Below are 10,582 nucleotides of genomic sequence, written 5' to 3' on the forward strand. Positions count from 1 at the left end.
CGGCAAAACTAAACGTGTTTCAATTAATATGTGTATATTTTTATGGCAATGCATAATCATTCAGCTACTTTGTATAAATATACTCCGCTAGTTTAAATTTGCAGAAATCCGAGATTTAGAGGCTGTAAAACGATTTTTTACAGATCCAAAATATAGGGGAGCCAACACTTTTTTTCTGCCCCAGATGGGGACAAAAGACTCTCCATGGTTGTCCACCAAAATATCGCTCCCTGTTCAAAGAAACTACCCAGATTGTATATTCTTGCGAGCACTTTGATCAGTGAAATAGGCGATGGTGTACCAATTAAAATTCTGGCATTTCCATGTCCCTTGTGTTCTTCCTCATCATCATCTAAAGAAGAAGTCCGCCCCTTTCCCTTATTCTTCCTCACTGATTTGTCTCCTCAAGTACGCCCTTCCTCATTTACTAGTTGGTATTTTCTTCCTCGCAATTTCCCGAGCTGACGGCGCATAAAGCAAGGACAACTACCCACTGCCACATGATTATCCTTGATTAATTTCCTCTTTTGCTGGGGTAAGGAAACCCTAGCCTGACGCGTGCGCTGTTCTTGGAGTTCTTTGGTAATCGGCGATCCTTTCTTTCTCTGATGCGGCAGTGAGCAATCAAAATCTGGATCTTTTGGTTCCCGTCCAGCTAACTTCCGATTTCTTTGCTTCGTGGTTCGATCAGGTTCAACTGAATCCCATATGCCTCACGTGAAGTCCGCCGTCGGTGCTGCTGCCGGATCTGCGGCCGGTGATGGCGAAGTGGAGGCAGGGTTCGCGAAGCTGCAGGGTGAGGATTTCGAGTACTACATGCAGACCTACTCGATCATGCTGGGCCGCAACAGCAAGAAATCCACAGTGGATGTGGATCTCTCCAGCCTCGGTGGGGGGATGAACATCTCGCGCCACCACGCGCGGATTTTCTATGACTTCCAGCGCCGCCGCTTCGCCCTCGATGTCATCGGCAAGAACGGCTGCCTTGTGGAGGGCGTCCTGCACCTCCCCGGGAACCCTCCTGTCAAGCTTGACTCGCAGGACCTCCTTCAGATCGGAGACAAGAAGTTTTACTTCCTCCTGCCCACGAGGTCTATCTTCGCCTCCTTCGCCGCCGCCGCCGCTCAACAAGCCCCTGTTATTCCGGCACAGATGCCGCCATCCTATGTGCGGCCAGGTCACCCTCGTGTGTCTGATTTCCATGAACGCTTCTCTGAAGGAGATTATGGCCGAGATAGTGGTGAAATTGGGAATGGTGTCACTGAAAGTGGAATGAAGGGGAAGCTGAAGAGAACCAAGAAGTCTCCTGGAGATTTCGACATCTATGGTGGCCACCGAATCAATGTTGAACCAATAGGAGCACTAGGTGAAGGCGGTATGTGTAATCCTGCTCTGCATTCTTACTGTCTATATTCTATAATTGCAGTTCTTCATATAGTTGTTTTTCTTCTGAAAGATAAGTAGAGTTGATGATGTGCTTGCTTGTTCAGTCACTCAATTAAGCTGTACCTTTTCTTGCAATAGCTACATATTGTAACTCATAGATACAAAAATAAGATATTGATGATATGTCAATACATATTAGAGACAGAAAAAATGTAGAAAATACACACTTCAACACAAGTGTACTGTTATAGGAAACATTTATCTCTATACTTCTCTCTCTTAAGGAACTCTGTTCATATGTCTACTGCGAGTGAACATATCATTATTAGTTGCTACTGCAAGTTCCATTATGTAAGAACATTATTGTTTGTGTCTGAAGAGTCACATCAGGATGTGTCTCTTGCAGTGTAAATATAACTGCACCACTTACGTTTTTTACATTTTAGGAATAAAAAGTAACAGATATGCAGTTATGTTTGCACATCGAAAGATACACATCAAGATGTGTCAATCTGAGTGTCTTGACGTTTCTCAATCTTAGTTTCTAGGGATAAATTAAGTAAATTACTTAGGCAATTTCTGTCACTATAGCAGCAGACATACTATCAAGAACTATGAATCAGCAAATGGTGTAATGTAAGTTTGAAAAGCTGTTTGTGAACTTTGTTCCTGTTTCCAGTTTTGGACCTTCAGTTTCAGAAGCTGTTCCTGCCTTTGTTTGTTTAGAGTTCTGTCCGTTGAAACACCAAACTCATTGATTTTTACCGTGTGGATTACAATGTTTGTTTGATCTGACCTGAACTGGCATCTGTTTTGTGCAGACAATAGATCAGAAATAAGAATGCGGGTTGATAGGGATATGGATAACCAGCAAATCCTTCAAGCCGAAGAGAAGGAAGTTGTGTCATCTGTTGCAACCGTGTTATCTGACCTCTGTGGTCCTGGAGAATGGATGCCTATGAGAAAACTCCATACTGAGGTTTGTCATGGGAAACACACATATTTTCTATCAAAGTTCTACGCTGAAGCTAAATTATACTATATTACATTATTACCCTTGATTAGTGCAAACTGTGTTGTGTGAAACAACTGAATCCAGAAAAGTTAAATCTACTAAAAGAAGTTTCCTCTGTTTACAGATTGAAGGGATAGAGCATATTATTACAGTTTAATTTGTGAAATAGAATATCATTAGAATTTGCAACAGTGCATAAGAACCAACATAGATTCAAAAGAGTGACAACACAAACGTACATGCAAGCGCGCATTCCGAGAATACCATCTGGCGATAGAAGTCAGGCGCTAGCATCCCTGCCTGTCTAATAGATTAGTTGTAGCCTGTAGATGTACGTAGGACGACTTGTCAAAACTATCATGTATATCCTTGAAGTCATGCAGTTTTAAGCTTGTAGGCTACAAAACTGTTAGCATGGAAATGCATGAGTGTCTTCTAGCATCCCTCATTTGTCACTCCGAACATGTTTCACACTGAATCTTGTGGGTTGGGACTTGTGGAGTTGTGACTAGTGATTTAAGATTTTCTACTGATAGTTGCATAATCTTCTGCAAGTAATGGGGAACACTTGCAAGTATATAAACCTCTTTGATTGATTCCTAGTGGCCACAGACTTGGATATCTTCACTATCTCACTACATTGTTATCATGACTAATGTTGTTCTGGTTACGATTGACCATTTATTGGTCCTTTTGTAAATTCAGAACTCCATTCTTGCAGTTCCCTTTTTCTGATTATCTCCCTTTTCTTCAATCACAGCTAGTTTGTTACACAGTTATGATCAGTGTGTAAGCACACACTAACTTGTTTGACCACTCGCAGCTTGTCGACCAGTTTGGCAACGTGTGGCACCACACCAGGGTGCGGAAGTACCTGACAGCGGAGGACTGGTCGCCGATCGAAGCCAAGGGTAGGCCATGGTACGGGCTGCTGGGGCTGCTGAGGAAGTACCCGGAGCACTTCGTCATCAACACGAAGTGCAAGGGCAGGGCGATCTCGGAGTTCGTCTCGCTGGTTTCCCTGCTCTCCTAGAGGGAATTACCGATCAGCGAGACTGTTTGTAAGGTTGCTCGTGTTTATTGGTCCGTCCATGTCCAGAAGGCGGAGGGGTGCCCTGTTTTGTCTGCTGTTTGCAACAGTTAATTGAACCTTGCTGTACCTGTACTGTGTCCTGCGTTTGCCGCTGCCCCTTTAGTGTCGAGAATGTTATGTGGAAACAGAACTTCTAGCGGTTGTTCAGTTCATGTCTCTTCAGAGTTCAGACTCTAGCGTCGCGGATGTTATGTGGAAACAATACTCGTAACTGGTATAGTCTTTGAACTGCAGTTCGTGTGTTGGATGTTATGTGGAAACAGAACTGTGAACTGTTATAGTCTTTAAACTGCAGTTCGTTGTTGTCTTCAGACTAAATTTTGCCCCTTTAAACTACAGCACTTAGCACGTCTTAGTTGAGCGATACGGCAGGTGGCCTGCTTTGCAGCATGCTGATGGTAGCACCTTGGCACCATGGCTTCCAGGTCCAAGCAGCAGGCACAGACGTGTGGCGTGTCGTGGTCGTGGGAAGGGGTCTGGGAAGGAAAGGCAAAATCTCGTTCTGGAGCCTGGGGGTGGAGGCAATCGGGGCATCGCGGTATGGCACCACCACAAAGAGCCCCGTCTCACTTCAATGTTCGTTAGATAGAGAACTCGTCTGACAAAATATTCTGATCTGAATGATTCAAAATACAATTATGAAGTAAATGAAGGAAAAAAACGAAAGCAGAACATATATTACAGTAAAAGGGGGCATATCCTACGAAAAGTCTTAAATCCACATATCCTAAATTGATCCTAAAGCTGCTCTTAATCTACAAAATCCTGAACGTGACATCTATTTGCGTGTGACCACGGCCACGTAAGGAAGTTCGACGGATCCCATGAAGAGTCGGCCGCCTTTCCTCTCCGCCACCTCGGTCGGCCTCACGCTTTTTGGGCCCCGCATCTCCTCGAGTACCTTCCCATCGGCTCCGATCCTCAAGGCCAGCAGGTGGCTATCGACGCCAAATGGGAGTTCCGTCTTTTCACGGTGCAACGCCACCCAATATCCCCCTCTCTTGTCGGGCCTCACATTGTCGGGATACCCCGGCAGATCAGCGAATAGCCCGATGGTGCCGGCCTTGGCGCCCTTGATCCAGTACCTCAATAGTTTGCATGGCCCGGTGGAAGAGATCACGAGGTGCGTTCTATCAGCGCTGAGGGCGAGGCCGTTGGGGTAGGTGATGCCGGCCTTGAGCAGGGCGACCTTCCCTGTCCGCGGGTCGTACCTCATGAGGCGCCCCGTAGAGTCGCCGGTTCTGGTGACCATCTCGTGCTGCGACCTCTGGTAGGTCATGGAGCTGTCGGTGAAGTAGACCTCGCCGGTCACCTGGTCGACGTCGACCCCGTTGGTAAACCGGAGAGGCGCGCCGTCAACCTCGGTGACCAGCACCGTGGCCTTGCCGCCGCCGGGGCCGACCCTCATGAGCCCCTTGTACGCGTCAGCTATGTAGAGGTTCCCCGACCTGAGATGGAACCGCAGGCCCAGCGGGCGGCCGCAGTGGCTCTCGGTGGCGGTCTCCGGGCGGAGGATGGTCGCCGTGCATTCCTCGCTTCTGTAGTCGGGGCCGTAGGCGTAAGTCGTCCAGCCGAGCTTGTCGCCGTTCCACTTGAGGACGCGGCCGTCGGAGACGCCGCTGTACGGGCCCTGGCCTTTGGCGTCGAAGGCGACGCTCTCCGGGCCGCGCAGCAGCCCGCGGGGAAGCGGGAGGTGGCGCGTCAGCGTGGCGTCGATGCTGGGGACGGCGGCGGCGGTGCTTGGCATGATGAGGAGCACAAGGAGCAGGACGACGAGCGAGGTCGCCGGGGCAGCGACGAGATCCCTCGTGCCCCTCGCCATGTCGTGGATTTTTCGTTCGTTCGCTCGATCGATTTCTTTGGCTGATTTGGTGGAGAGGAGCGTGGGCGCGGCCGTGCTTTTGTAGCGGCTGCTACGGTTCCGAGTTCCCGCGTGATTCGGCACTAGGTTCTTCAAGTCTCGAAACTGACATCCGGTGAGAGTCGTAGTCGGAGTTCATGTAGTGGCCGTATTCCGAATTCTTTGTGTGGCATGAATCCTAGGACGACACTAAGAGCGCTTTGGTAATCGGTTACCCATCTAATTGTTGTTTTTTTACAGAAACAAGGGAAGCAACTAAAGAATCGGCGATCAGCAAACAGATGGCTTCCTCCTTCTACGATGGAGTACTTGCCTACTTGGCCCATGCATAGCGGTGGAAACTGGTAAAGGATATTCCATATTAACCGACATTCGTACTCGAGAAATTAAAAATAGAAGTGGTAATATCCGAATCCGGATGTCAATGAAAATGGATATGGTAAATATCCGGATCCGTTTTTTCAAAAACAAATACAAATGTGGTATTGAATTTTGAAGCAAATGTGGATATAGAAATGAAAATATCCATATCCGAATAAGATTATGTTAGAAAATTTTATATTTCGATCCCATATGCCAATTACCTAACATAGAGAAGCTAACAAATCGATCAAATGTTCTTTTATGTGATTGACCTTGGACCTACTATGCATTATATGCATTATATCAGTATATTTATGATTTATCTCTCTACAATTCTATTGTTGGCTCATTATAAGACATGAGTCTATTATTTTCTTATATTCGTATCCGCTCCGAATTGAGAAATCATCCGATCCATATTCATATTCAAATAACATCCGGTCCGAATTCGTATTCGACAACAACCATATTCGTTTTGAAAATATGAAAACATATATGGGAAGGGCACGATCAAATCCGCATCTGATCCGTTTCCACCCCTACCCATGCAGCTTGGCCATATTCATAAATCCCTAATGCTTTCGCATCACAATCTATAACAGGAAGACATGTCAGTTTCATGTAGTGGCCGTATCCATACATGTCAATTTCCATCAAGCAGGACATTGGCAACCATGATATCGCTCTGGATAATCATGGGGGCTGGATTGATCTTGAAGGTATTCCAAAGAACATGCCAATGCTTTTAGAAACTTGCATTCTTGTTGGTCAATCTAATGCCGGTTCATTTTATTTTAAACTTGCATATTCCATTATTTTTATCGGCAATAGTTCGAAGCACATGACTTATAAGGAACAATGCTATCCAAAAAGGACTTTCTTGATATTATGCAGTGTCGCATATAGGAAGAGACAATTCAATTATCTATACTTCTATGTGGCACATATTTGTCATTTTATCATCCACATAAGTCAAACATTGTGTTCTAAATACACTACTAAAGACAATCAGTTGTATGCATAGGCGGGCCCAGAAATTTGTCGAAGCCTGGCCGCACCAAGCCAATTAATTTTTTTTTGAACAAATGCAAGCTTTCGTATCATGCAATTTTTTTACAATACTTCACATGCAGAAAACGAATACACTACATGAAAATTTCACAACACATTCAATTATTCATAAGTTCCTAACAAATTTGAAGAATGAACCGTCCGTTCAATAGCTTGACCGGTAATTAAGAAATACAATCCTTTTTACTAGTAAAATATAGAATAAAAGTGGACAAGTAGCAGAACTTCCTTCTATGTAATATGTATCACCAACCTAGTGCAGATGACTCACTTTCCCCTTCCACTCTATAGATTTCCCGACTCGTGGCCGTGTCCATGTGGAGCTCTTCGTTGTTCTAGAGAAAACAAGAGCATCGGGGTCTTGGTCCTCGTTGCCGTCACCATTGTTGGCGTCGGTCGCGGCGCACTAGTTCTCCTCCTCCACCAATAAATAATCTCCCCTTTATCTGATTTATGTTAGTAAATCCCTGATCTTTCGCTCTGTTCTAGACATATTTCCTCCTTCAAATCTTTGGCCTCCGGCGAGTTGGTTTAATTCCTCTCGCTATTACTAGAATGTGCAGGGAGCCCTAGGGCCAAAGTGGCTCCCTAGAGCTCAAAATAAACAACCTAGGGATATAAAGTCTCCCTAGAGTATGCTATTAAAACCCAAGGGAATATGTTATTTCCTTAGTTTCCTGTAGACCTAAAGGGTACCTTTTTTGGTGGGATCATCTTCCATCCACGTTGGCAAAGTTTCGTAGAGGTCAAATTCAGAATCCTAAGGAAACCCTATACCTAAGGTGACAAAGTGGAACACTAGGGACCACAAACAGTCCGACGGACTCTCTAAGAGTAAGTTTAATAGTATAGCCACCTGCTGGCTATAAGCAAGATGACATGTTGATGTCTACGCACGCTTCTATTCCTGTGGACAGTGTTGGGCCTCCAAGAGCAGAGGTTTGTAGAACAGCAACAAGTTTCCCTTAAGTGGATTACCCAAGGTTTATCGAACTCAGGGAGGTAGAGGTCAGAGATATCCCTCTCAAGCAACCCTGCAATTAAGATACAAGAAGTCTCTTGTGTCCCCAACACACCTAATACACTTGTCAGATGTATAGGTGCACTAGTTCGGCGAAGAGATAGTGAAATACAAGTAATATGGATGATTATAAGTAGTAATTGCAATCTGAAATAAAAATGGCAGCAATCGAACATGTAACAAAACTTGTTGGAAACGGTGTTTCAGTGCTTAGAAACAAGGCCTAGGGATCATACTTTCACTAGTGGACACTCTCAACAATGATCACATAACTGAATAAATAAATGCTACTCTTAAACACTCTCTTGTTGGATAACAAACACCATTCATTGTGTAGGGCTACAAGAGCACCCTCAAGCCGGAGTAAACAAGCTCCACAACTTCATAAAGGAATCACACACGATGCGCACACTGTCACCGTCACACCGTGGAGAGTGAATCCGGAGTTCATATTAAAATAACCTCTAGAGTGCATAATAGACCGTTGCAATTTAGACCGAGTACTAACATAGCATACACACTGTCAACAATAGCTATGAAAGGGGAATAGATCACATCAATACTATCATAGTAATAGTTAACTTCATAATCTACAAGAGATTACAATCACAACCTACGCCAAGTACTACATGATGCACACACTGTCAACTTTACATCATGGAGGAGGAATAGACTACTTTAATAACATCACTAGAGTAGCACATAGATTAATAGTGATACTGTTGCCTGCCAAAACCCACCGGCGAGCAGCGACGAGCAACACGGAGAGCCGGGAGGCTCCCAGGACTGCTGGTGGGCCCTGGTCCCTCGGGCGACGGCCCGCAATGCTCCGGCACACGTCCTGACGGTCGCAAGGGCGTGCCACCTGACCTATACCTGGTCAGGAAGGTGTTGGATTGCTTCGATTAGCTTCCTGCATGGTAGACACGTAAACATTAAATGAGCCTCGATCGGCTCTCAGGTTACCCTGCGAATCGGCTCAAAGAGCCGATTACCCCATGGTTCATATTGGATTCACGACAACATGGGGATCCTGCTTTATCAAAACCAAGTTAAATCAATCTACGACAGTTTAGGGTTTTCACCGCATAACCGGAACGTCCTACACGTAGTTGAGCCTGGCAGATACGAAAGATAACGGAAAACTAGTCCTAGAGGAGGCCTAAAAACCAACGTGGAGTCGATTCCCGGAACATCCCTTCTAGGATCGGCAAACCATACCTTACGCACTACTGGATCATTCAACCCGTTTGCAAGGCCTAACCATGTGGATATCAAACTAATCCTTGAAGAACAAGGAACAACTATAACAGATCAGATCTACTAAATAAAGATGAAGCAAGGTGCTGCCCTTACACCTAAGATAGGTGTAAAGGCAGCTAGATATCGAGGGGCAGCATAAAGCTCATGATCACATAAAAATCACACCATGGGAGAGAGAGATGAACCACATAGCTACCAGTAGAGCCCTTAGCCTCGGGGGAGAACTACTCCCTCCTCATCATGGGAGACAGCAACGGCGATGAAGATGGCGATGGAGTCGATGGAGATGACTCCGGGGGCAATTCCCCGTCCCGGCGGTGTGCCAGAACAGAGACTTCTGTCCCCCGAAACTTGTCTTCACGATGGCGGCGGCTACGGAACTCTTCGTGGAATATGACTTGATTGTTTTAGGGTTTTCGCGACGGGGAGAATATATAGGCGGAATGGCGGCCTCGGAGGAGCCAGGGGGTGGCCTCCCCACCTGGTGGCGCGGCCAGGGCTGGGCCCGCGCCCCCCTATGGTGTGGGCCCCCTGCTGGCTGCCTCCGACTCTCCTTCGATGTTCTGGAACCCTCCGTGGAAAATAGGACCGTGGGCTTTTGTTTCGTCCAATTCCGAGAATATTTCCCGTGTAGGATTTCTGAAACCAAAAACAGCAGAAAACAGGAACTGACGCTTCGGCATCTTGTTAATAGGTTAGTGTCGGAAAATGCATCAAAATGATATAAAGTGTATGTAAAACATGTGAGTATTGTCATAAAACTAGCATGGAACATAAGAAATTATAGATACGTTTGAGACGTATCAAGCATCCCCAAGCTTAGTTCCTACTCGTCCTCGAGTAGGTAAACGATAACAAGGATAATTTCTGAAGTGACATGATACTATCATAATCTTGATCAATACTATTGTAAAGCATATGAGATGAATGAAGTGATTCAAAGCAATGGTAAAGATAATGACTAAACAACTGAATCATATAGCAAAGACTTTTCATGAATAGTACTTTCAAGACAAGCATCAAAAAGTCTTGCATAAGAGTTAACTCATAAAGCAATAGATTCTTAATAGAAGGTTTTGAAGCAACACAAAGGATGATTAAAGTTTCAGCAATTTCTTTCAACTTGTAACATGTATATCTCATGGATAGTTGTCAACATAAAGTAATATAACAAGTGCAATAAGTAAACATGTAGGAATCAATGCACACAGTTGACACAAGTGTTTGCTTGTAAGATAGAAAGAAGTAGGTAAACTGACTCAACATAAAGTAAAAGAAAGGCCCTTCGCAGAGGGAAGCATGGATTACTCATGTGCTAGAGCTTTTTATTTTGAAAACATGGAAACAATTTTGTCAACGGTAGTAATAATTCATATGTGTTATGCATAAAACCTCTTATAAGTTGCAAGCCTCATGCATCGAATACCAATAGTGCCCGCACCTTGTCCTAATTAGCTCGGAGTTCTATGGATTATCATTGCATTACATATGTTTCAACCAAGTGTCACA

At 45.0% G+C, this 10,582-nt stretch overlaps 2 protein-coding genes across 2 annotated transcripts; one reads left to right on the top strand and one right to left on the bottom strand.

Annotated features, from left to right (window-relative positions):
• Window positions 1-233: 233 nt before the first annotated feature.
• LOC127316634 (FHA domain-containing protein FHA2) lies at window positions 234-3,783 on the top strand. The gene is made up of 4 exons (XM_051347076.2): window positions 234-582; window positions 692-1,375; window positions 2,208-2,365; window positions 3,225-3,783. Exons 2-4 carry the CDS (start codon window positions 709-711, stop codon window positions 3,432-3,434), a joined length of 1,035 nt encoding a protein of 344 aa, XP_051203036.1. The 5' UTR covers window positions 234-582; window positions 692-708; the 3' UTR covers window positions 3,435-3,783.
• Window positions 3,784-4,230: 447 nt separating this feature from the next.
• LOC127312804 (protein STRICTOSIDINE SYNTHASE-LIKE 10-like) lies at window positions 4,231-5,316 on the bottom strand. Its single transcript, XM_051343358.1, has one exon. The coding sequence runs from the start codon at window positions 5,314-5,316 to the stop codon at window positions 4,273-4,275; it is 1,044 nt and encodes a 347-aa protein (XP_051199318.1). The 3' UTR covers window positions 4,231-4,272.
• Between the last annotated feature and the right edge of the window lie 5,266 nt (window positions 5,317-10,582).

The sequence above is a fragment of the Lolium perenne genome, chromosome 7, assembly GCF_019359855.2.
Source record: "Lolium perenne isolate Kyuss_39 chromosome 7, Kyuss_2.0, whole genome shotgun sequence".
NCBI lineage: Eukaryota > Viridiplantae > Streptophyta > Magnoliopsida > Poales > Poaceae > Lolium > Lolium perenne.